Source organism: Microtus oregoni, unplaced genomic scaffold (assembly GCF_018167655.1).
Source record: "Microtus oregoni isolate MIOR12 unplaced genomic scaffold, Mior012 000351F_ref0000020, whole genome shotgun sequence".
In the NCBI taxonomy this organism is placed as follows: Eukaryota; Metazoa; Chordata; class Mammalia; order Rodentia; family Cricetidae; genus Microtus; species Microtus oregoni.
In genome coordinates, this window is record NW_024544985.1 from 19,993 (window position 1) to 47,381 (window position 27,389).

Here is a 27,389-nt window from a genome sequence, read left to right on the forward strand (position 1 = left end):
TAGCTTAATTTTAATCTTAAGGAAGGAGAACATTATGTTGTGAGAAGCATTTCCGTCAACTCTTTTGGTTTCCTAATGCTTGATTAGAGGTTGAAGGCTTTGGGAAGTTATCTAGGAAACTTTTTGTTGTTTGCTTTGTCTCCTCCCCCACCCTCCAACTCACTTTGTAGCTGAGGATGATCTCAAGTTTATGATCTCCTGCCTCCATCTTCCGAGTGCTCAGATTACAGGCCTGTGCCCCCCATATCCAGTTTAAGAAACCTGTTTTCTATTTTCCTGTTATTTGATTATAAAATTGGGTGCCTTTTTTGGTGTTGCTTTTTTCTGTGATATGTCTTAGCATTTCACAGAACACATTTTGGGAAATGTGGGTTGGGGAAGCCTAGATTTCATGGTGCCCTGTCAAGTATCATCAGTCTCTAGAGCCCATAGGTGTTCAGATAAGAGGAGTATAGCGTTAGTGTTTAGCAGCACCCAACCTCCCAGATGAGTCCTATTATGAGGATTACTCTTTGGTTGGCAGAACTGAACATGGTGGTTTGCACTTGGGTTCTGGTGGCGCAGGCGCAGGAGCAGCCAGCTGTGGCAGCGCATTAGTTTTGGCGCAAGCGAGCCTATGCTGCAGGGTCACTTTTGGCTGGTCAGGGAAGAAATAATGATATCACCTTCTTCCCCCTCCCCAATCTTTTTTTTTCCCCTTTACAAATTTCCCCCTTTCCCCTTATCTCCTTCCCTTCTCGTCTTCTTTCATTAAACCCTCCTAAGGCATGTTATTTGAAAGCAATTGAGACGCAACCAAACTTTGCAGTAGCTTGGAGTAATCTCGGCTGTGTTTTCAATGCACAAGGGGAGATTTGGCTAGCAATTCATCACTTTGAAAAGGTTAGTCATTAATAATTGATATTTATAAAATGTTTATGTGTACAGAATGTTCTTACTAGAATAAAACAGTAGGCATTTGCTTAAGCAGCTGTGTAATATTGTTTCCTTGATAGTATTGCAGCATTTGCAGGTGGCATATAATATGACAGGTTTTTGAGATTTATATTGAAAATGCTTTTTTATTTATTATAATTTTTTTTCTTTTGAGAGTGGGTTTCACTCTGTATAGAATGGCTTGGAATTTACTTTGTGTCTCAGGTTGGCCTTCAACCTAGTGGCAGTCCTTAAGCCTCCTGAGTGCACAAGTGAACTACCACATCTGGCTTTAAAATGACTCTGTTTTTCCTCAGAGTGAAGCGATAGTACGGCTTATAGAGGGATGTTTGCCACATGAGGGAGAATACTGGAGGGTTCAGAGTATCCTGCTGAAAAAGCTGTTTCCAAGTCTAGAATAGGACACACTGCAGCATTGTCTGGAATAACTTGTCATACCAGAAGGCAAGGAAGTATCTATTCACTTATTCATACACTTGACTTTCTCTTTTTTTCCGAGACAGGGTTTCTCCATGTAGCTTTGGAGCCTGTCCTAGAACTCGCTCTGTAGACCAAGCTGGCCTCCAACTCACAGAGATCTACCTATCTCTGCTTCCCAAGTGCTGGGATTAAAGATGTGTGCCACCACTACCTGGCTATCTTTATTTATTTATTTTTTTTTTAAAAAGGGCCCAATAGCTAAGTAAGGCTTTCAGTTTAACTCTTTAAAGACTCATTTACTTTTATGTGTGTGAGTGGAAGTATGTCTGTCACCATGTGTGTGTGCACTGCAGAGGCACTAGAGCTGGAGTTACAGATTGTGATCCACCATGTGGGTGCTGTGAGCTGAAACAGGGTTGGTTTTTTTTTGGGGGGGGTGTTTCGAGACAGGATTTCTCTGTAGCTTTGGAACCTGCCCTTGGAACTATAGTCTTTGAGAAGCTAACTTAATAGCTAAGGGGTTTAAGAGCATTAGCTGTTGTTCCAGAGGGTCCAGGTTCGATTATCAACACCCACATGGTAGTATATGACCTCTTGTAACTCCAGTTTCAGGGGATCTGAAGCCCTCTCTGTCTTCTGAGGGTACCAAGCACACATGTAAGTAGAAGAGATACATGCAGACAAAACACCCATACATATTAAAAAAAAAAAAGTTGAGCTGGTCTTAGTGGCACATGCCTTTAATCCTGCAGAGGCAGGCAGATTTCTATGAGTTCGAATCTACCCTAGTCTACATAGTGAGTTCCAGGACAACCAGAGTCACATAGTGAGACCCTGTCTCTATAAAACAAAAACAAGAAACGAACCAACTAACCAAAAAAAGTTTCTAGGATATGTATGGAGCAGATAGACATGTTAAAAGATAGCTGAGGGGTTTCATCAGCAAAAATGTCAACTATGAGCTGATAGGACACTGATCTGAGTTTTCTTTTCAGCAAGGTGCAGGACTAAAAGATGTAAATTAAATCTGGATGATTGAAAGAGATAGGTACTTCTTTTAGTACATTGCCTACTGCTCTTGTTACATTATTCTAAATAAAGTTGCTTTTATTCTTTTTTTGTTTCTTTTGAGACAGGGTTTCTCTGTAGCTTTGCAGCCTGTCCTGGAACTTGCTTTGTAGACCAGGCTGGCCTTGAACTCACAGAGATCCACCTGTCTCAGCCTCCCAAGTACTGGGATCAAAGACCTGTGCTACCACCACGCAGCTGGCTGCTTTTTTGTTTTTACAATTTTTTTTTTCGAGACAGGGTTTTTCTGCAGCTTTTGGAGCCTGTCCTGGAACTAGCTCTTGTAGATCAGGCTGGCCTTGAACTCACAGAGATCCGCCTGCCTCTGCCTCCCTAGTATTGGGATTAGAGGTGTGCGCCACCACTGCCCGACAAAATTTTGGTGTTTTTTTTTTTTTTCCCCCGAGGCAGGGTTTCTCTGTGGTTTTGGAGCCTGTCCTGGAACTAGCTCTTGTAGACCAGGCTGGTCTTGAACTCACAGAGATCCGCCTGCCTCTGCCTCCTGAGTGCTGGGATTAAAGGCGTGCGCCCCCCCCCACTGTCCGGCCTACAAAAAGATTCATTTGGCGATGTATTTGTGTACTTGCCTGCACATGTGTGCAGATAACTCATGGAGGCTAGACGAGGGTGTGGGATCCCCTGGCTGGAGTTAATAAGCTCTTGTGTGCCACCTGACATGGGTCATGGGAACCAAACTCAGTTCTCTGAAAGACCAACAAGCATCCTTAACCATTGACCTATCTCCCTATGTTTTCTTTTTTGTAAGCATTTAAAAAAATATCCAGGTGCCACATGACTTTAGTCCAAGCATTCAGAAGGCAGAGGGAATCATCTCTGTGAGTTAAGGTATATGTATAGTCCTGTCTTTAATCCCAGCTCCAGAGAGGAATTTAAAATGGGAGGAGACAGCTCTCACACACAATCTCATTCTGAGATTCCTGGAGGCAGGATTGCCATTTTCAGACTGAGGTAGAGATGAATGCCAGTGGCTGGCTGTTTAGCTTTTTTTTTTTTTAATGGTTTTGGAGACAGGGTTTTGCTGTAGTTTTAGAGCCTGCCTTGGAACTAGCTCTTGTAGGCCAGGCTAGCCTTGAACTCACAGAAATATGCCTGCCTCTGCCTCCCAAATGCTGGGATTAAAGGCGTGTGCCACCACCACCTGGCTCTGTTTTGCTTTTCTAATCTTCAGGGTGAACCCTATTAGCACTCTCTCTCTCTCTTTTAAATTAATCATGCTGCAGACAGGGTTTCTTTGAGTAGTCTTGGCTATCCTAGAACTAAGTTCTGTCGACCAGGCTGGCCTCTGAGTACTGGCATTAAAGGCGTGCACCACCACTGCTTGGATTTACTTTTTAATTATGTGTTTGTGTGTGGTTGTGTGTTCGAATGTGCAGGTGCCATTGGAGGCCAGAAAAAAGTGTTGGGTTTCCTGAAGTTATAAGTGATTGTTGAGCCTCCTGCTAGAAATTTAAGAATTGAACTCTGGTCCTCTTAACTTCTGAGCTGTCTCTTCACCCCACTTACATGCCTGTCTCTGCCTCCTTCGTGCTGGTATTAAAGGCACTTGCCACCAAGTCCAGTTCATTTTTTAAGATAATGATAGTGTGGTATGTTTGAGTGAGAAAACATTCTTGTCACCTCCCTAGAATTTATAATTTTTTTTGTTTTTTTTCGAGACAGGGTTTCTCTGTAGCTTTGGTGCCTGTCCCAGAACTAGCTCTTGTAAACCAGGCTGGCCTCGAACTCCCAGAGATCCACCTGCCTCTGCCTCCTGAGTGCTGGGATTAAAGGTGTGTGCCACCACTGCCCGGCTAGAATTTATAATTTTAAATGGGATGAGATGTTTGAGATTTGCTTCAAAATTATCTGGCGGAAAGGGGAGTAGATACATAATAAATGAAAGCCAGCATGATTGTTGAATTTATAAAGATGATGAGCCATGACATGTGTTTGTTGCCTACAAGAAATTTTTAAGAGGGCCAGGTGTGATTTATGCCTATTAATCTTAGCACTTGGGAGGCTGAGGCAGGAGGATTGTTGTGAGTTCTGGGCCACACTGGGCTACAAAGTAAATTCTAGGATAGTAATAGAGTTAGACCTTTCCTCAAAGCAAAAGTTAAAGTTTTCAGGCTAGATATCTATGACTATAGATAATCTAAGCTAAGTGTGTCATGCCTTTATCTGATAGAGACTTGTTTATTATCTATATAAAGAAGTGTTTCTAGGAATTTTTAAAATATTTAAAATTATTACATTTATCTTTTCAGTGTTTTGGTTAAATTTATACTTACCATTCTAGAGGGATATTTTTCTAGAGCTCTTGGTATAGGTATACTAGGCTAGCATTCTACCAATGAGCACCAGACTATCATTTGCTTATTTGGAGAAAGTGTCTCATATATCCCCAGGCTGCCTTCAGACTCACTTTGTAGTTGAAGATGACGTGAACGCCACATCTTCCTACTTCCACCTCCCAACTGCTTGGATTAGAGGCTGTGCCTTGCTTGGCTTAATGTTACAGTTCTAATTACATATCTTAGTAAGGACTTGCTGGGTCGTGTGTTTATGTAACAGAGTTACATACTTAAGAGCTCATTGCTTGTTTCTGCCCCCATCTTTTAGAAATGTTAGCCTGACTGACTGAATAAAATTGGGCCAATCATTAGAAATAGTCTGCTTGTATGCTGCTTCATTCCTTTAATTCCAGCGTTTGGGAGGCAGAGGCAGGTGGATCTTTGAGTTTGAGGCAGCCTGGCCAGAGCTACATAGTGAAACCCTGTTTCAAAGAACAGATAAAAGGGGGCCAGGCCGTGGTGGCGCGCTCACTCAGGAGGCAGAGGCAGAGGCAGAGGCAGAGGCAGAGGCAGAGGCAGAGGCAGAGGCAGAGGCAGAGGCAGAGGCAGGTGAATCCCTTGTGAGTTCGAGGCCAGCCTGGTCTACAAGAGCTAGTTCCAGGATAGCTAGGACTGTTACACAGAGAAGGCCTGTCTCAAAAAACCAACCAACCAACCAAACAAACAAACAGATAAAAGGAAGGAAGTACTGTGCTTAGTTAAGTTGAGTTTATTTTGCTCATGAGGTTTTCCTTTCTTGTGATTCAGGGAATGGAGTCTAGTAGGAAGTGCTTTGTCACTGGGCTACATGCCTAGCCCCTTTCTCCAGTTATTTTGATATTAATGAGGCTTATCGATGAAAGGGAACTAAATGAGGACTGTTTTTAAAAACAAAATGAGTTTTCTAGAAAATGTAATTGGATATCTAAAATGACTTTAGAATAAAAGCTTAATGAGAAGTTAATCTGACAAAAGCCTTTCTTTTTCTAAGTAACTGTCTTGTAATTTTTAGGCTGTCACCCTTGACCCAAATTTTCTGGATGCTTATATCAATTTAGGAAATGTCTTGAAAGAGGCACGCATTTTTGACAGGTGAGAATGTTCTGTTTGATGAATTTTCTTGTCTTTTCAGAGTTTGAACTAAAATGTGACAACAGCTTCTTGAAGTACATTTTCCTAGAGTATAGTTTTTCCCTCCTGATAGCTGTTTTCTTCTGTTTTACTTATAGATGTTGTTGGCTGACTTTTCCTTGTTGGTTTTCCTGAATGCTTTTATCCTTCCACTTAGTTCTGTTGAAATTTCCTTTATTGTAAACTGTTAGAAATGATGATTACCTTTTGGGCTAAGTTTGTTTTTTTGTTTTTTGTTTTTTTTTGTTTTTGATTCAGAAAGCTAAGTAAAACTTGACTTTAACTGTTTTGTTGAAGAAACTGCTTTTCTAATTGTGTGTGTTTGTGAGAGGGGCTATATGCACATTGGAGTCTATCCAGAAGAAGACATTGGGTGTCCTTCTCAATCCTGTTATTTTGCCACCTTCTGCCTTTGAGGCAGTTTCTCCTGGAGCCTGGGGCTCACATCTGGGCTAGGTTTGCAGTGTAAGCCTCAGTGGTCCTCCTGCCACAGCCCCTCCACCCAGTGTTGAAGTTGCATATATGTACATGACCATTAAGCTTGGTAGATGGGGGCAGGAATCCAAACTCAGGTCCTCATAATTACACACCAAGCACTTTGATCACCGATCAGCTTCCCAGCCCTGTGATTTTAAAATTTTATGTATATGGGTGTTTTGCCTGCATGTATGTCTGTGAACTATGTGCAGAAGTTGGAAGAGGTATCAAATCCTCTAGAATTGGAGTTGCAGATGGCTGTTAGCTACCATTTGGGTTCTAGGATTCAAATCACAGTCTTCTGGAAGAGCTGCCAATGCTCTTGTCCTCTGAGCCATTTTTTCTAGCACTTGACTTTTAACTTTTTTTTTTTTAAAGATTTTATTTGTTGTGTATACAATGTTCTGCCTGCATGACAGAAGAGGACACCACATCTTACAGGTAGTTGTGAGCCACCATGTGGTTGCTGGGAATTGAACTCAGGACCTCTGGAAGAACAGCCAGTGCTCTTAACCTCTGAGCCATCTCTCCAGCCCCGACTTTTGACTTTTTTTGTCAAAGGAAAATGTACATCTTGAGTGGGAATAGACAACTGTTTTCCTGTGAAAATGTTTTATAGCCTGGCACTTGGGAGTCTGAAGCAGAAGGACTGCTGTGTGTTCAAGGCCTAACTGGGGTATAGAGCAATACTTTCTCTTAAAAAACTTAACAGGGGCCTGCCTGGCTGTAGTTGCTTTCTCCTGTAATACCAGCTCTTGAGAGGCCAAGGGAAGAAGGGCTTGCTCAGACTTTCAAGCCAGCCTAAGCTATAGGGTAAAACCTTGTCTTAAAAAACAAGTGGCTCAGCCGGGTGGTGGTGGCGCACGTCTTTAATCCCTGTACTCGGGAGGCAGAGGTAGGTGAATCTCTGTGAGTTCGAGGCCAGCCTGGTCTACAAGAGCTAGTTCCAGGACAACCTCTAAAGCTACAGAGAAACCCTGTCTCGAAAAAACAAAAAAACAAAAAACAAAAAAACAAAAAAAAAAAAGTGGCTCTTGGTGGTACACGCCTTTAATCCCAGAGGCAGGTAGGTATCTGAGTTCAAGGCCAGCCTAGTCTATAGCTTGTTCCAGAACAGGTTCCAAAGCTATACAGAGAAACCCTGTCTCGAAAAACCAAACAACAACAAAAACAAACTGAACCACACACTCAAAAGTGGAGGGCCGAGAAATTTGCTCAGTGGTAGCGCCCTTGTTTAGCATGCACGAGGCCCTAGGTTCAGTTCTTGGCACCCCAAAAAATATATTTTATAAAGGTGATATTTTTGTTATGCAGTAAAATATATCATAAGTTAATTGTTATTAGTTAATGGCATTTTTGGTATAGTATATCTGGAATTAATTGTAACAAAATACACATTCAAGTTAGTTGGATTTGGGCAGGTGAGATGGTTCAGTGTGTAAAAGTGCCTGGCATGCAATCATATTGACCTGAATTTGATCCCTGGAACCCGTAGTGGAAGGAGAGAACCAACTTCAGAAAGTTGTTTTCTGGCTTCCACATGTGTACCGTGGTTTTTGCCATTTACCAATCTGTTCATGTCATAGACAAACTTATAATAATAATATATTTAATATTAGTGGCATTTGTGTATATGAGTTTGTATGTTTTTGCTTTTCACAGAGCTGTAGCAGCTTATCTTCGTGCCTTAAGTTTGAGCCCAAATCATGCGGTGGTGCATGGCAATCTGGCTTGTGTGTACTACGAGCAAGGCCTAATAGACTTGGCCATCGATACCTACAGACGAGCTATAGAACTGCAGCCACATTTCCCAGATGCTTACTGCAACCTAGCAAATGCACTCAAAGAGAAGGGCAGCGTAAGGATTTTCAGTCTATTTTTATTTCTTTGTTACATGGTAGAAAAGTCTTCATTGTACATATTAAGTAATATTGGTTTTCTTTGGAGTTTTGGTTGATGGGAAGGAGAATACTGAAAAGTATCCATTTTGTGGTGTATTTACCAGCCATTAGGCTCAAAATGATGCAGTTACTTAAATTACTAGAACATAAGTGGTTTCTCTGATTCTTCTCTGTAGTATCTGAATGATTTGTTTTATTTTCCAGGTTGCTGAAGCAGAAGATTGTTATAACACAGCTCTTCGTCTATGTCCTACCCATGCAGACTCTTTGAATAACCTCGCCAATATCAAACGGGAACAGGGCAATATTGAAGAGGCGGTCCGCCTATATCGCAAAGCATTAGAAGTATGTTGAGTACTGTGACTGGGTGTCTAGCCTGTTTGACGGTAGAGGGAAAGCAATTAAGTTTGCCTGCTGTTCACCTCTTCATTTCCTATGTAAGGTCCTATGACAATGCCAGACGTCCCTACATTGAGTTCATTACTTTGTGCATAGATGAGATCTGGACAAAGCCAATGACTAGTAAACTGAGTAAAGCTATTAAAATGAAGAGCTCAGGTCAGTGTCTAGTGATTGGTAGGTGTGGTAGGAGTTTAGAAAAGAGGCTGCATTACTCAGTGTGAGTAACAGGAAGAGAGGCCTACTTCACATTTCAAATGAACATAGGTATAAAATGGAGGAAGCAGTAGAATTTAAGCTACTAGACCCGAAGAATGAGTAAACTTGGAAAAAGAGTTGTGGGAGATAATTGGGAGATTCTGCTATTTAATGTCAGCCGTGATCGTGACTCTCTAGGTCTTCCCAGAGTTTGCTGCTGCACATTCCAACTTAGCAAGTGTACTGCAACAACAGGGGAAGCTGCAGGAAGCACTGATGCATTATAAGGAAGCCATACGGTAAGAAGTTTATAGCTTCTTTTTTCTATTTTCAGTTTTGAGATTATAGTATAATTACATCATTTCCCCTTCCCTTCCCTGCAAAACCTTCCCATATACTTCTCCTTGCTCTCAAATTCATGACTTCCTCTTCCATTAATTCTTGCGAGATGTATATATATATATATTTATTTATTTATATGCAGATATGTTTCTAAACATAATTTGTTATGTATAATGTTACTCAGATGTATATTTTCAGGTCTGACCATTTGGGATTGGATAACCAATTGGTGTACTCTTCCCTGGGGAAGAATATTTCTTCTGCTCTCAGCATTCCTTAGATGCCCTGTAGTTCTTTGTGTTGGACTGAGGCTTGCCCTAATCCACTTCAGCATCCTATCCCCTCCCCTCTTCTCTTCTTCCTCCCCTCTTCTACCCCCTCCCCTTCCCTTCCCTCCACTCCCCTCCCCTCTGCTCTCTTCTTTCTCTCCTCTCTTCTTTCCTCCCATCCCCCCTTTCCTCTTGTTTTTTGAGACAGGGTTTCTCTGTGTAACAGCCCTAGCTGTCCTGGAACTCACTCTGTAGACCAGGCTGGCCATGAACTCAGATCTGCCTGCCTCTGCCTCCCAAGTGCTGGGATTAAAGGCGTGCGCTGCCACCACCACTTGACAAAAGATTTATTTTGTGTATGTGAGTGCTCTGTTTGCATATCTGGCCTTATGCCAGAAGAGGGCATCAGATTCTACTATAGATGGTTGTGCACCATCATGTGGTTGCTGGGAATTAAACTCAGGACCTCTGGAAGAGCAGCCAGTGCTCTTAACTCCTGAGCCATCTCTCCAGCCCTCAATGCCTGGTTTCTGTAGTACATGTAGATACCTGCTACAGAGGCTAGAAGAGGGCATTAGCAAACCTTGGAGCTGGAGTAAAGGTAGTTGTGAGCTGCACTATGTAGGTTCTGGAAAAAAAAAAACTCAGGTCCCCTGGAAGATCAGTCAGTGCTCTTAAGTGTTGAGCTACCTCTAGCCCTTTGTTATTTATTTATTCACTTAGTTATTTTAAATTTTTTTGAGACAGGGTCTCTACATAGCCCTGACTGTCCTAGAACTCACTCGTTCTGTAGACCAGGTTGGCCTAGAACTCACAGAAATCCTTCTACCTCTACCTCCCAAGTACTGGGATTAAAGGTGTGTATAATTTAATGTCCCTATTCATTCATGCATCCATATCCATTCATCTACCCATTGATTCCTTCCTATCTATCTGTCTGTCTGTCTGTCTATTTATTTATTTATTTATTTATTTATTTATTTATTTATTTTTGAGACAGGGTTTGTCTATGTAACAGCCCTGGCTGTCCTGGAACTAGCTCTTGTAGACCAGGCTGTTCTCAAACTCACAGAGATTTGCCTGCCTCTGCTTTCCAGGTGCTGGGATTAAAAGTGCGCCACCACCGCCTGGCTCCTGGTTTACATTATTTAATATATTTTATTTATTTTGTGTTCATGGAAGCAATGTGGGCATATACTGTGGTACCCATGTGAAGGTCAGAGAACAATTTACTGGCATTGTTTCTATCCTTTGTTATAGGTTCTGAAGTTTGAACTCATGTCAGGCTTGATTGCAGGTATCTTTACCTGCTGAGCCATCTCTTTTGTGGTTTAAAATTTTATTGTCATCTTTGAAAAAGATTTGTTTTACTTTTTTTTCTTTTGTTTTTCAAGACGGGGTTTCCTTCTGTGTAGCCCTGGCTGTCCTAGAACTTACTCTGTGGGCTGGAGAGTTGGCTCAGCAGTTAAGAGCATTGCCTGCTCTTCCAAAGGTCCTGAGTTCAATTCCCAGCAACCCCATGGTGGCTCACAACCATCTGTAATGAGGTCTGGTCCCCTCTACTGGCCTGCAGGCATATATGTAGACAGAAAATTATATACAAAATAAATAAATATTTTTTTAAAAAAGAACTTACTCTGTAAAGTAGGCTCACCTTGAACTCAGAGATCTGCCTGTCTCTGCTTTCTGAGTGCTGAGATTAGGCTTATCTTACTTTTAAGTATGTATATAAAATCCCTTCAGAATTCAGAAGGTGTTAGATTCTCTGTAGCTGGACATTGTTGTTGGGAAGAGAACTCAGTTCTAAAAGAATATTAAGAGCTCTTAACTGCTGAGTCTCAACTATTAAATAATGTATTGTTATTTAATAATTTATTCTTATTAATTAATAATTAAAGGTTGGCATTTGGCAGCTGCTGAAATGATTCCCTGCCTTTGGGATTCAAGCTAGGCCTCATGCTTGGTAGGCAAGTACTGTGCCACCAAACCACATTAAACCCCCTCCCTCCTCCAATGCTTTAACAACAACAAGGATTTTACACGAGATAATCAAACCCTTGTCTTTTCCTTCAGAATCAGTCCTACATTTGCTGATGCTTACTCTAATATGGGAAACACTCTAAAGGAGATGCAGGATGTTCAGGGAGCCTTGCAGTGTTATACTCGTGCCATCCAGATTAATCCTGCCTTTGCAGATGCACACAGCAATCTGGCTTCCATTCACAAGGTAATGCTGCTTATTGTGACATGGGCACCTTAGCACTGAAGTTTCATTATAGGAAACTCCTTACAAGCTTGCTTTCTTTCCAGGATTCAGGGAATATCCCAGAAGCAATAGCTTCTTACCGCACAGCTCTGAAACTTAAGCCTGATTTTCCTGATGCCTATTGTAATTTGGCTCATTGCCTACAGGTAAGGAACAATAGTCTAGTGTTTTTCTTTCTGTATTGTTACCACTTTTTAATTTTTATGTGCCATAATAATGCAAGCCTGGCTGGAGATTGTTGTTTTTTAGCAAGTGGAGGTCAGAGGGCAGTTTTCAGGAGTCATTTCTCATAACACGTGGGTCCCAGGCATTAACTCCAATTGTCTGGCTTGCCTTTTATTCTTGTCCTTTATTCACTGAGCCAGCCCCAAGATCATATTTTTAGTAGGTAATCTAACACTTTTAGGAAGTCAAATATTTGCAAAATAAATCCTTTGGTAGGTTTTCTGGGTGATCATTTCTTTTTGCTTCCTCTAGATTGTCTGTGATTGGACAGACTATGATGAGCGAATGAAGAAATTGGTTAGTATTGTAGCTGAGCAGCTAGAGAAGAATAGGCTGCCTTCTGTGCATCCTCATCACAGCATGCTGTACCCTCTTTCTCATGGCTTCAGGAAGGCTATTGCAGAGAGGCATGGGAATCTCTGCTTGGATAAGGTGACTTGTCCTTTCATTTTTTTCTGTTATAAACTCAAATGCAAATAAATAAAAACATTGTACAAATCAAACGTACAGTATGGTTTTGCCAATCAGCATGTGGTCAACATCACCCAAGTTAAGAAATAAAGCTTTCTTAGCTATTCCAGAAGTCACTTTCTAATGTGTCCTGTCTTCAACTGAACTCCCTTCAATCCAAAGGATGGGGACTTTTATTTCTTCTTTTTCCCCCTGAAATAGGGTTTCTCTGTAGCTTTGAAGCTTGTCCTGGAACTATCTCTGTAGACCAGGTTGGTCTTGAACTCACAGAGATCCGCCTGCCTCTGCTTCCCAAGCGCTGGGATTAAAGGCATGTATCACCACTGCCTGGAGAGACTTTTCATTTCAAACTCTGAACAAGTTTAATAGTGGTATTTTTCTTAAGGTGAAACTCACAGCTACACATGATGATGCAAACCTATAATTCCAGTTGAGATTATAAATCTATAATCTCAACAAAAACCTCCACCTAATACGAACATCTAAAAACCAAACTAAACGCAACAACAACAAAAGCCCCAATAGGGTTTAAATACAGAGTGTATGGTATTATATACTCAACTTTCAGAATTAGAATATGAATTGATAGAGTTTGGGGTCTGTTTTAGGAAACAGTGGTAAATTAAGATTTCTTTTTGTAAATATTTATTTATTTATTATGTATACAGTATTCTGTCTGCGTGTATGCCCACATGCCAGAAGAGGGCACCAGACCTCATTACAGATGGTTGTGAGCCACCATGTGGTTGCTGGGAATTAAACTCGGGACCTTTGGAAGAGCATGCAATGCTCTTAACCGCTGAGCCATCTCGCCAGCCCTCCTCTTCCTCCTCCTCCTCCTCCTCCTCCTCCTCCTCCTCCTCCTCCTCCTCCTTTTTAAATACAAAAATGCTTCTTTGTCGAATTTCCTAAAATAATCATACTCTATCCATATTTCATGTTGGAGTCTGTTCAGGCATATTTTCTACACTTCAGGTCAGATATGAAGCATGAGCACTATGCAGCCACCATACACAGCTGTTTACCTTCGAAGGCGCCATTAAACTGGCCACATAAGTGAAGTTTGCTGTCTAAAGTTTTTGGTTTTTCGAGACAGGGTTTCTCTGTAGCTTTGGAGCCTATCCTGGAACTAGCTCTTGTAGACCAGGCTGGCCTTGAACTCACAGAGATCCGCCTGCCTCTGCCCCCCGAGTGCTGGGACTAAAGGTGTGTGCCACCACTGCCCGGCCACTAAAGTTTTTTCATAATTATGGGTCTATATGATTTTAGATTCTACTTTCATTTATTTCACTTAAATTTTTTTTTTTTGAGGCAGGTCTTATGTATATCAGGTTGGCCTTAAAACTCTCTATGTAGCTGGGGATTACCTTGAACTTCTGATCCCTTTTGCTTCCACCTCCCAATTGCAGGGGTCACAAGAGTGCACCAACATGTCCATTTATTTTTTGTTGTTTGTTCTGTTTTGATCACTATGTCAGACTGGCTTTCCTGTAACTCAGTGCATAGACCAGGCTGACTTCAAACTCAGCCTTCAAACTATGCCTCACCTCCTAATGATTGGGATCAATGATGGTACTATCATGCCTGTTCTTTATGTAGTTCTGGGGACAGAACCCTTAGGGCATTATACACGCTAGTCAAAACACACTACTAATCACAAGTCCCTGTTATCGGTTTTTTTCTTTTAGATAAAAATTTGCACATGACTTGACTTTGTTAACGACCATTGTATTCTGTTGGTAGATTAATGTCCTTCATAAACCACCATATGAGCATCCAAAAGACTTGAAGCTCAGTGATGGCCGGTTGCGTGTAGGGTATGTGAGTTCTGACTTTGGGAATCACCCTACTTCTCACCTTATGCAGTCTATTCCAGGCATGCACAATCCTGATAAATTTGAGGTAAGAGTAGGTTCTGGTGACTTTCTTCTGTCATCTTTGATGTTAAGCCCAGTGTTTTGAGAGGCTTGGAGCCAAGGTTATTAAGTATGCCCTCCTCTGTCTTTTAGGTGTTCTGTTATGCCCTGAGCCCAGATGACGGTACAAACTTCCGAGTGAAGGTCATGGCAGAAGCCAATCATTTCATTGATCTTTCTCAGGTAGGCAAAACACAGATCCTTTTCTTCAGATTTTAAGATTTCATAATTAAGTATATGTGTTTGGTATGGTATGTGGGGATGTGCCTGTATGAAGACAGGTGCCCAAGGAGGCCAGAAGAGAGGGTGTCAGATCGCCCAGACATGGAGTTACAGGGTGTCACATGGGTGCTGGAGCAAATGCAGGTCCTCTGCAAGCACAGCAAGTGCCTTTATGTTTTAAATTTTGAGTAAATTTGAAAAAGAAAAACCCTTTTGGTACAAAGTGGGTTTTTTTTGTATTAGGAGTTGAATGGAGGGTCTCATGTTTGTAGTTTTTGATGATGGGTATTAAAAGGAGTAACTACTGTATTTGGGCAATTTGCCCTTGTTTCCTTGGTCATTTACATTTTTATTTGGCATGACTTTTAAGTTGTACATAAAATAGAAATGTGATATAACTCTGTTTGATATATAACTTTTCTAGATACTTTTAATACATACTGAACAAAATCAAGAAGGGTAAATGGCTAAATAGCTAGTTTAAGGACAGACTAGGCTATGTGAGACCGCCCCCATCTCATTTTTTTAAAGGAGGGGGCTGCAGCAAAAAGCCCATCTATTTTTGAGTTTTTGCATTTGTGTGTGTGTATGGTCTTTTTGTTTTATTCTTTTGTAATTCACAAAGTGGGCCTTGAACTTTTGTTAATCCTCCTGCTTCAGCCACCATACCCTACTGGTTGTTTGTCTTTGTTTCTATTTTTTTTCCTCTGTAAATTTTATGATGAGTCAAAGTTGAAACCTATGGGAGAATTAAATTTGCTATGGGTTCTGTTAGTCACATATTTAGACATGAATATGAATAAGTGTGTTTGCATGTAGACACACATCTAAATGTAAATAATGGGATTGGGGACATAGCTCAGTTGGTACAGGGCTTGTCTATTATACACAAAACTCTGGGTTTGATTCTTAGTACTGTATAAACTGGGTGTTGTGACTCATACCTATAATCTCACCATTTTGGAGGTGGAGACAGAGACAGAAGGATCAGGGTTAAAGGTCATCCTTGGCTACGTAGAGTTCAAGGTCTGCCTGGGCTAGAGACCCTGTTTCAAAAACAAGGCTAGGGATGGTGTAGCTCCTAGCAGGTAGATCTGAGTTTGAGGCCAGCCTGATATACTTAGCAGTTCCGGGCCAGGCAGAGCTACATAGGGAGACCCTGTTTCAAATAACCAATAAATAACTAACTGAATGAGTAAATAATAGACATTTTCTTAGATGGGTTGGGAGAGTTATCTCATTTAATAAAGTTTGCATACCAGTATCTTTTGTAGCATGGTTACTACTTCAAAAATATGTCTGGTCTGCTTTTGATTTTTGAGACAGAGTCTCACGGTACCCCAGGCTGGCCTTCTTACTGTGAGCAGTCTCATACACTTCTGGTACATACTAACTAGGGCAGTATTCTACCCAGTGAGCTGCATTTCCAGCTTTGATTTTTATTTTTCTGAGGCAAAACTTTAACTATGTGATCAGAACTGCCTGTAAACTCCCAGTGTAGCCTAGGCTAGCCTTGAACTCAGCCTTCTTAGTGCTAGAATTGCAAATGAGAGATATCTTGAACGACTCTTCCCTCATCTATCTGCCTGCCTATCTATCTATCTATCTATCTAGCCATCTATTGATTGATTTGGCAGGCTCACTATGTGTTCCTGGTTCGTTTGGGACTATCTGTGTAGACCTCTGAAACTGTCCTGGAATTTACAGAGATCCTTGGGATTAAAGGAGTGAGCCACCACGACCTGGCTTTGAATGTTTTTGATAGATTTATCTTTATGTGTGTTATGTTTGTTTATATGTGCACCATATATGTACATTATGTTTGTGCCTGGTGCTTTTGGAGGTCAAAAGGAGTTGGATGCCCTGGAGTTACAAATGGTTGTTAACCATGTAGGTGCTGAGTTCTACATGTAGTCAGTCCTTCAGTGCTCTTGAGCACTAAGCCATCTCTCTAGCCCTGTACCCCTTTTTTGCTATAGGGTCTCACTAGGTAGTCAATCTAGTCTTCAGATGCTAGGATTATAGGCACCTGTCGCTGTATTTTTTTCCATTTTTGGCATGTGTGTATGTGTATTGTGATTAGTGTACATGTAGGTGTACTTGCAGGTTCATATGTTGCTCAGAGTAGGATGTTGGATATCTTTGGCTTCTTTTCTCTTTCTTTCTTTCTTTCTTTCTTTCTTTCTTTCTTTCTTTCCTCCTCCTCCTCCTCCTCCTCCTCCTCCTCCTCCTCCTCCTCCTCATCTTCTTCTTCTTCTTTTTTTCTGAGACAGGGTATCTTCATAGCCCTGGCTGGCTGTTCTGAAGGTCAGCTAAACTCACTGTGTAGATTGGCCTCCAAGTAAGCTCTCTCTGCCTCCCAGATTGTGGGATTAAAGGTGTGTGCCTTCCTACCCAGCCAACTGTGGAGATCTTGCTCCTCCACTCTTGGCCTTATTTTCTCAAGACTGAAACTGACTCATCTTCCTGTCTCCAACCCCCACAGACCTGAGCTGAGGTTCCAGGTGCACATGTGTGGTCATATGTGGCTTTTTATGTGGGTGCTGGAATCCAGACTTAGGTCCTCTTACTCACTGAGTCATCTCTCATCTTATTTATACTGTTTCTCATTGAGATTATAGAGTATCAAACATCTAGTAATTGTTGTGATTGATTTGAGACAGAATCTGTTTAGCTCTGGCTAGTGGAAACTCATGATTTTGTCTCAGGTTTCCTGAATCCTTGCCTTCAAGTCTTGTAACAAATATGCTTAGCCTCTTGTTCATCTTTGAAGGCCCATTTAAAATACTCGCTCCCTTCTGTAACCCTGTTACTAATCCATCCAATTTAGAAGGAAAGTCTGCTTCCTTTATTGTTGAGACAGGGTCTCATGTAGCTGATGTTGTTGTTTAACTGATCTTTCTACTTCTACCTCCCAAGTGCTGGGATTATGAGAGTGAGCCACTATACCCAGTTTATTCACCTCTTTTGCATCTAGGTCTGAATTCTGTTTAATCCTATTAAAACCAATCGAATTAATCTTGAGATTCTACATAGTTCTTACTGTTTATCCTGTAGATTCCATGCAATGGAAAAGCAGCTGACCGCATTCACCAAGATGGAATTCACATCCTTGTAAATATGAATGGGTATACCAAGGGGGCTCGAAATGAGCTCTTTGCTCTCAGGCCAGCTCCTATTCAGGTAAGAGAATAATCATTCACAATGTTTATTGTACTAAAAAGACAGTGGTTTTTGGTTTTCTTCCATCTGGCTAACTACCCTTGAAAACAACAGGATAGACATTCTTGAGTGTTCTTGTATGTACTAGGATAGTTTTTTGGGTGTAGACCCAGTGCCCACAGGTAAAATGTCAATGGAGACTAGCATTTCATGGTTTTATAATAAATAGCTCCTTTGTCTAATATATTTGAAGAACACCTTACCACTTACAGGGTTAGTCTGAAAAGCTGCTGGATTGCTCTTGGCCAAAGAAGTCAGCCTCCTTTATATATGTACATAAGTGATTTGGGAGCCTTTAGATGAAGATCCTCTTTTGAAAAACTGGAATAATTTGGTAGGTTTACAGATGGATAAAAGTTCTTAGTTTTCGGTCTGATTGTTTTTTAGGCAATGTGGCTGGGATACCCTGGGACTAGTGGTGCACTGTTTATGGATTATATCATCACTGATCAGGAAACTTCCCCAGCTGAAGTTGCAGAACAGTATTCTGAGAAACTGGCTTACATGCCTCATACTTTTTTTATTGGTGATCATGCTAATATGTTCCCTCACCTGAAGGTAGGCAGAAAATAATGCTATGGGGTTAATTCATTTTTCCCCTTGGATTGTCCATATGCACCCTGACAGGCATGTCAACTTTTCTTCCATTAGAAAAAAGTAGTCATCGATTTTAAATCCAATGGGCACATTTACGACAATCGGATAGTTCTGAATGGCATCGATCTCAAAGCATTTCTTGATAGTCTACCAGATGTGAAGATTGTCAAGGTCAGAACCCAGTCGGCATTTGTTACTGAAATGAACTAAATTTGTTAATTTTTTCTTATAATGCATTTCTGTTTGGATTTTGTTTTCAGATGAAATGTCCTGATGGAGGTGACAATGTAGACAGCAGTAACACAGCTCTTAATATGCCTGTCATTCCCATGAATACAATTGCAGAAGCAGTTATTGAAATGATTAACAGAGGACAGATTCAGATAACAATTAATGGATTCAGTATTAGCAATGGACTGGCAACTACACAGGTGGGAAAGACCTTAACTATGTGCCACCATCCATACATCATTTCCTTGAAGCCTTATAACCACTCTATTCTACAGAGGAGGAAATAAGCTTCTTGGAAACTTGCTCTTGTAGCTGTGTCTGGTCTTGAAAGTCATTCGGCTTCAACCATCAGGCTCCTTAGTGAGTGCCTACTGTGCTAATGCTTGTTTTTGCCTGTCTGTGCCTTTATTCTCTTACCTCTAGGCACCATATGGTTGCTTGCTTCTGTAAACTCACCCTTTTCCTGGCCAAATCCTGCCTCGCCTTTCAGTTCAGATAGTTCTTATGGGAACCAGTTACTGAACTGATCTTTTGCCTCTCTTTCCATACTCATTGGTACTTGTCTCCTGTGCTTCTGTTGTTTTGGGGTATATTGTTACATTCAGCATAGTGCAGTGTAATGTTTGTATTTGTATCCTTCAGCAAATGGAATTACTTTAGAACTCATGTCTTAGCCCCAATAATATAGTATGCATTCAGAGAGAGAGAGAGAGAGAGAGAGAGAGAGAGAGATGCATACTGGAAGAGGCAAATACATAGGGCAGGAATCTTAGACTTCTTAGGTGCTGACAACATTATTGAGATGTCCATACTCATGTAACAGCATAAGGCAGTCTTCGACAAGTATGGGATTTGCAAATAAAACTGTAGTTGAAGGACTTGACCATCAGTGTAAGGGGGAGTCTTGAGTCTTGGGGAGAAGAGACCCTTTGGGGAGGAGTAATTGAAATTTGCCTTGGAGAGAGGATATGATTTGGAGAAGAGCATTTATTTCATCCATGAAGAACAGAGTAAAAAAAAGCAGAAGCTTTACTGTTGGTTATGGGGTTTTTAGTACTTGTTGTTGTTGTTGTTGTTGTTTTATGAGACAAGAGTTTTTCTTTGGAGCCCTGGCTGTCCTGGAACTCTATAGAATAAACTGACCCTGGGCTGAGAAATTTACCTGCCTCTGCCTTCTAAGTGCTGGCATTAAAGGCTACCACCACTAGCCATGAAACAGGATCTGGCTATGTAACCCAGGCTGTTCTCAAACTTGGCAGCGCCCCCCCCCCTTTTTTTTGGTTTTTCAAGACAGGGTTTCTGCATAGTTTTTGGAGCCTGTCCTAGAACTAGCTTGTGTAGACCAGGCTGGCCTCGAACTCACAGAGATCTGCCTGCTCTGCTTCCTGAGTGCTGGGATTAAAGGTGTGCTCCACCACTGCCCGGCCTGGCCTCTTTTCATAGGGCAGTTACTCTTAAGTCAAAGTAATGGTGTAACTTTTTATGTCTTAAAAGTAAACTATAGGGCTGGAGAGATGGCTCAGTGGTTAAGAGCACCGCCTACTTGTCTAAAGGTCCTAAGTTCAATTCCCAGCAACAACATAATGGCTTACAATCATCTGTAATGAAATCTGGTGCCCCCTTCTGGTCTGCAGGCATACATGTAGGCAGAATACTGTATACACAATAAGTAAGTAAATAAATAAATAAATAAATCTTTTTTTAAAAAAGTAAACTATATAAAAATATTTTCTCATTACAGTTCAGGGACAGAAGTTAAAATCTTTATACCATTTTATATATTTTGAATTGATTCTTTTTCTAAAAAAATATTTTATGTGTATCGATATTGCCTGAACATATGTCTGTACTATGTGCGTGCCTTGTGCCTAGGGAGGCCAGAAGACAGCATCAGGTCTTCTGGAACTAGAATTATAGATGCTTGCGAGCTGCCCACCATATGGGTGCTGAAGCTCTAACCTAGGTCTTCTGGAAGAACAGCTAGTGTTCTTACAGAACTGAGCCATCTCTAGCTAGCTCACTGACTCATGGCACTCTTTTTATTCTCTCTCTCTGCATCTGTCTCTTACTATGTTGCCCTGGCTAGCCATGAATTATGTTAAACCAGGCTGTCCTCAGAGTCATAAGAAATCTGTCTGCCTACAAATTTGATGCCAGCCTGGTCTACATAGCAAGTTCCAGGTTAGCCAAAGCTACATAGTGAGACCCTGTCTTAAACAAACAAGCAAACAAAAACAAAAAAACAGGCCAGGCATAGGGACACACACAACACTCTAATCTTAGCATTTGGGAAGTCTTACTGTTGACTGAAGCCTGTACATAGTGTGAGGCCTTCCTGGACGTGTGTGTGTGTTGGATGAAACCCCAGGACCTTGTGCATTCCAGATAAACACTCTGCCATGTAGATATACTCCCATTTCTTGGCTTGTTGGGGTAGGGCTTTCATATAGCCCAGGCTAGCCTCAAATCTTGATCTCTGAGCCTTCTTCCCCCATCTCCTGAGTACTAGAATTATAATTGGGTACTGCTGTGCCTTGGTTTATGCAACACTTGAATCAAAACCAGGGCTTCTTACATCTTGACCAGCTGAACCACATCTGCAATTCCCTTTGGCCAGTGCTAACTCTAAATTTAATCATGTTCTTTTTGTTATTCTAGATCAATAATAAAGCTGCAACTGGAGAGGAGGTTCCCCGTACCATTATTGTAACCACCCGTTCCCAGTACGGGCTACCAGAAGATGCCATTGTGTACTGTAACTTTAATCAGTTATATAAAATTGACCCTTCTACCCTGCAGATGTGGGCAAATGTGAGTATGTGTAGATTTGTTATTAATTAATGCGTATTGATGAGTAAAGATTATGTATTTGGGCTACCTTGCTGAAGCTTCTTTCATTTATGGACTATTATGCTCATTTCTTAGCTCCAAAAGTTGTGACATTTTCAGCTGTTTTAAATCATTTTTATTTTTTGAGATTATAATATAACCAATATAATATCCCCCCCCCTTTCTTCTCTCCCATGTTCCCCAGGTCCAGTCCCTTTTCTCTTTTTCAAATTCACAGCTTTCTTTTCCTTAGTTGTTGTTTGCTTGCTTGTTTGTTTCTCTTTCTTTCTTTCTTTCTTTCTTTCGAGAGGTTTCTCTGTAGCAGCCCTAACTGTCCTGGAACTAGTTCTTTTTTTTTATTTATTGTTTTTTTTTAAATTTATTTATTTATTAAAGATTTCTGCCTCCTCCCCGCCACCGCCTCCCATTTCCCTCCCCCTCCCCCAATCAAGTCCCCCTCCCTTGTCAGCCCAAAGAGCAATCAGGGTTCCCTGACCTGTGGGAAGTCCAAGGACCACCCACCTCCATCCAGGTCTAGTAAGGTGAGCATCCCAACTTCCTAGACTCCCACAAAGCCAGTACGTGCAGTAGGATCAAAAACCTATTGCCATTGTTCTTGAGTTCTCAGTAGTCCTCATTGCTGAAACTAGTTCTTGTAGACCAGACTGGCCTCGAACTCAAGAGATCCACCTGCCTCTGCCTTCTGAGTGCTGGGATTAAAGGCGTGCACCACCACCGCCCAGTGCTTCTTTTTTAGTAGTAGTAATTGTTAATGGTGTGTGTATTCATGTGTATTCCTAAATATATAAATGAAATCCACTCATTCTGTATAATGCTACTTGTATTGTTTTTGAGATGAGGTCTCAATGTATCCCAGGCTGGCCTTGTTACATAGCAGAGAATAATACTGAACTTCTGTTCATTCTTGTACTTCCCAAGTACGGGGATAACACAGGTTTGCCACCACATCTGGTTATGTGGTGCTAGAAAGTAATCCAGGGCTGCCTTCATGCTAGACAAATAACTCTACCAGCTGAGCTATGTCCACAGTCATCTTCAGTTTTGATTTTACCTACTGTTGTTGTATTTTCCTCCAGTGTGTGGGGATCAAGGTCAGGGTGTGATACACAGTAGGCAAGCTCTGTACCAGTGAGCTGTATCCCCAGTCTTTTGGTGTATTTATTTTCATTTTTGAAGACAGTGTCTCTATATAGCCCTGAATGTTCTAGAACTCACTATGTAGTCCAGGCTGGCTTCAAACTTAGATCACCTGCTCTGCCTCTTGAGTTCTAGGTTTAAAGTTGTGTACCACCAAGCCTGGTTTCAGTCTTGTGTTTTTTTTAAAAATTTCATGCAATAAACATTTATTTGTTTATTCAAAGTGTTTTGTCCAAACCTGATGTCATCGAACTTTTTCTTCTTAAAGAGTTAGTAAATGAAATTTTCAGTTTTTTAATAAGTAATCTAGTCATCTCTCCTTTTTATTTATAGTATATATATAATGAAAACACTTAGATATTATATAAATTAACCCATGGCTTAGCATATCAAATTTTATTTCTAAACACTGGCTGTATGCCATACTTGGTTTTCAGGCCATAGTTTCCTAACCCCTGGCCTGAACTGATAGCAAAACTTGCTGTGTGGACATCCATATTTAACATCCTTGCAATTCTATGACATTAACCAGGAAAGAATTGGTCAATAGCCCTATTTTGCAATCAGCTCATGAGCCTGGTTTGTAGAAGTGCAATACTGAGTGTATGCGGCCAGCTGGCCCTGAGTTTGTATAACTGAAATGCTATATTTTACCTTAATGTTGTTAGAAAGAAATCATTCCTTGCTTGATCCCCCCCTCCCCATATCTGTTCTATTTGTTTGAAAGGGAAGGGTAATGTAGAAAGAGAGGAAGTGGATGAGTAAGCCTCTATTTTCCCTGAATCCTCGCTTTAGCCAAAACTTACCTAACAGTAGGCTAGTTTTACTTTTTAAAAAATTCTGCTTATGAATATTCCTGCATCTCAATATAGAGATACTAAAGTGTTTAAAAAAAACAAGGAGTTGCTTCCAAGAGTGTTAGATAAATGTATGTACATTGTATGTTTAAAAATGTGAAATAGTCTGAATTTGGAAATTTGTCTATTCTCAAATTTTTCAGAGAAGGAAGTGTGAAGTTCTGTGATATGTTGAATAAATGCACTTCTGAATCAGGAGTAGGTAAACTGGTCTGGAGGCCAAATCCACTGCTTGGCTCGTTGCTTGGTACTTTTTGATGCTGGGGTGGAACCCAGGTCCTTGCACATGCTAGGCAAGTACTCTACCGTTGAGGTACATTCCCAGCCTCTCATTGCTTATTTTTTTTTTTTTTTTGATTTTTCGAGACAGGGTTTCTCCGTAGCTTTTGGTTCCTGTCCTGGAACTAGCTCTTGTAGACCAGGCTGGCCTCGAACTCACAGAGATCCGCCTGCCTCTGCCTCCCGAGTGCTGGGATTAAAGGCGTGCGCCACCACCGCCCGGCTCATTGCTTATTTTTATAAATAAAACTTTGACACATGGCCACATACATGTGTTTATACACTTACTATCTATGGCTGCTTTCAAGCTACAAAACAGGCAGTGACTAAAAAGCCAGTACTATTTTCTCCCTGGTCATTTATAGAAGTTTATGCTGCCTTCTGGTTGACATTAGGCAATTTGGGCAAATTTTCAAGTTACTCTTGTAATGTGGTGAGGTGGGGGATTTAAAATTTGAAGTACTGTGTATGGTAAAATGTGCCGGTACTTCAAGCTACTCTGGAGGCTGAGATATGAGAGTTGCTAGAGTCTATGAGTTTGTGGCCAGCCTGGAAAACTTAATGAGACCCTGTTCCTTAAAAACAAAAATAGGAGTAGAGGCTTACAGAGCCTCAGCGCTCCCTGGTGGCTACTTGCAGAGGGAGAGTTCTTTTCTGTGGTGGGCATTTGCCCATCCTCCAGTAACTCACCTCACCCATTTTCATGCAAGCAATCCCAACTAATTTCAGTGGATCATAAACACAAAATAACAACGGTAAAGGTGAAGGTAAGAGGGGTTCAGTAAAAATGGAAGGGGTGAATAGTGGAGGGTGGAAATGACTCTTTCCAAAAATATATAATGGAATTGTCAAAAGATTTTTTTTAAGAAATGTAAGTTAAAAAAGCAAACATAAAGACACCCACATTCCCATCTTTAACAAAGACCACTTCCTATATTAGTTCCTGCCTCAGATTGTACCCGTTAGTAACTTGACTTTTGTCTTCTAATTCTTTTCTCTGTCCTCAAACTCTCTGGGGACAGCTAAGAGAAAAGAAGTAACTCAGATGATTTAATTCATCTTTTTAAAGAAAAGACCTAGGTCCCAAACAGGCTTCTTCACTTGTTTATGGCAGAGTCTTCTTGAATTTAGAAACCTTAGAAACCTCCTGCTTCAGTTCTGCCAGGATCATAGGTATGTGCCACAATGCCCAGATTAGGTGGTGTTGGGGGTCAGTCACACTTTCTGAGTGGTTTTGGGAAAGGGCAGATGTGCTATTAATCTTTTCTTTTTCCTTTTCTTTTTTTTTTTTAGATTCTGAAACGTGTACCTAATAGCGTGCTTTGGCTGTTGCGTTTTCCAGCAGTAGGAGAACCCAATATTCAACAATATGCACAAAATATGGGTCTTCCCCAGAATCGTATCATTTTTTCACCTGTGGCTCCGAAAGAGGAGCATGTCAGAAGAGGTCAGCTGGCTGATGTCTGTCTGGACACTCCCTTATGTAATGGACACACCACAGGAATGGATGTTCTCTGGGCAGGAACACCCATGGTGACTATGCCAGGTAAGTGGCTGACAAATCACTGAATCCTTCTTTATACGTTAACATTTTTCTTTTGGGTCGAGGGGTACTTGAAGGTGAAATTTTTTTTTGAAGGTGAAATTATATGTATTAGAAGTAATTAAGGCAGAATAATAGAAAATGGGACTTACTCAAGCCTGAATACTTGACACCATCCTCCTCGTCTTGTACTGTGTAGATACTTAAATGCAATTACCAATGATGACTATGTGACCTATAGTTCTAAGATGAGCAATTAGTATTTTTACCTTCTAGGAGAGACTCTCGCCTCTCGAGTTGCGGCTTCTCAGCTCACTTGCCTAGGATGTCTTGAGCTCATTGCTAAAAGCAGACAAGAATATGAAGACATAGCTGTGAAACTAGGAACTGATCTAGAATAGTAAGTAAACTGCCAGGAACAAACTATATGTGAAAATGTGACAAAATAAAGTCATAAATTAAGGATGATATAAAATAGATGAATTAAGTTGTATGCTCTATGGATAGAAGGGGACATAATCTAAACTCTCAAGTAATCACTAGACTTTAATAAAGAACTTTCAAAGCATCAGATGTTTTAGCCTAGTATCCATTTCTTCATAGTATTTTAAAAAACCACCACCAACAACAAAAATCACAAAAAAAGCTTAGTTGACTGAAAATGAGTGGAAATTAGAGGGATCATGCTAAGGTAAATGGAGCTTCGCCCATTCAATGAAATAGTGTTTCTAATTTGTCCCTTTGTTTTATGGTGTTTGTTTAAAGCATTAATTTTTTTTTCTGTGTGGTATAGGTGCATGCCTTTAGTCCTAACACTTGGGAGGAAGAGACAGGCGATCTGAGTTCAAGGCCAGCTGTTGTCCTCTGGGCTTTACATGCACACACAAACACAAGCATATATACCCAAATACACATAGTCCATAGGGTCTTTTTGTTTTGTTTTTTTGAAAGGAAGCATTGATAGTACTATGAATACATTTGAGTAGAGCCTAATCAATGGACAGCCAACTTTCACTTTCAATATATTTCCTTTTTTTGTTTGTTTATTTGCTTTTTGTTTTTTGTGACAGCTCTAGCTGTCCTGGAACTAGCTCTTGTAGAGCAGACTGGCCTCAAACTCACAGAAATCCACCTGCCTCTGCCTCCCAAGTTCGGGGATTAAAGGCGTGTGCCACCACCCAGCTCAGTATATTTCTGATGATATGTTAAAATCCATGACAGAAATCAACTTGGAGAGGAAAGGGTTTATTTGCCTTACATATCCATATCACAGTTCATCATGAATGGATGCCATGACAAGAACCTGGAAGCAAGAATTGAAGTGCAGAAATGGAGGAACACTGCTAGTTGGCTTGATCCCCCTAGTTTGCTAGAGGTGGTACTGGCCATATTGGCCTGGGTCATTAATCAAGAATCAAGAAAATGACCTACAGACATGCCCATAGACCATTCTTATGAATACTTGAGGTTCCCTCTTCCCAGATATGTGTGTCAAGTTGCTAGGCCAAGCAGAAAAAAATTTTTTTATATTATTATGCCACAAAAATGACTATAGAATCTAGTTCTGAGTTTTTGTTCTGATTTGTAAAATAGGTTCTCTTTGTTTTTATTACCTAGCCTGAAGAAAATTCGTGGCAAAGTCTGGAAACAGAGAATATCTAGTCCTCTGTTCAACACCAAACAGTACACAATGGAATTAGAGCGGCTCTATCTGCAGATGTGGGAGCATTATGCAGCCGGCAACAAACCTGACCACATGATTAAGCCTGTTGAAGTCACTGAGTCAGCCTGAATAAAAGACTGCGCACGGGAGAATTACCCCTATACCTGAGCCTCAACCTTCTGGGGGAAAGGGAACTAGATAACATGCTTTGTACTTATCTGTACAGTACCTTGTTGCAGATGGATGATATATAACGATAATAGAATAGCACAGCCAGACTTGCTTCCTGCATGATAGGGAGATACAAGAGATAAGAAACTGCTACTCCACAAGGAATCTCTGTAGAGTTTTGCAGTAAGCAGGTGGTGCAGAGGTCTGGAAGGTCTGGTCTCCCTTGGTCTTCCATGGGATGCTTAATGTGGAGGGAGATAGAGAT

The 27,389-nt window shown here is 40.9% G+C and overlaps 1 protein-coding gene across 1 annotated transcript; it reads left to right on the forward strand.

Moving 5' to 3' along the window:
• The first annotated feature begins 474 nt into the window (after window positions 1–474).
• LOC121445709 (UDP-N-acetylglucosamine--peptide N-acetylglucosaminyltransferase 110 kDa subunit-like) lies at window positions 475–27,389 on the forward strand. Its single transcript, XM_041647858.1, is given in 19 exon segments — window positions 475–674; window positions 677–882; window positions 5,770–5,849; window positions 8,028–8,223; window positions 8,471–8,611; window positions 9,062–9,162; window positions 11,548–11,701; window positions 11,785–11,886; window positions 12,218–12,397; window positions 14,180–14,338; window positions 14,446–14,535; window positions 17,632–17,757; window positions 18,184–18,354; window positions 18,448–18,564; window positions 18,654–18,824; window positions 21,283–21,435; window positions 25,041–25,293; window positions 25,567–25,690; window positions 26,908–27,389. Coding segments are annotated over 19 exon segments (2,757 nt in total). The 5' UTR covers window positions 475–616; the 3' UTR covers window positions 27,083–27,389.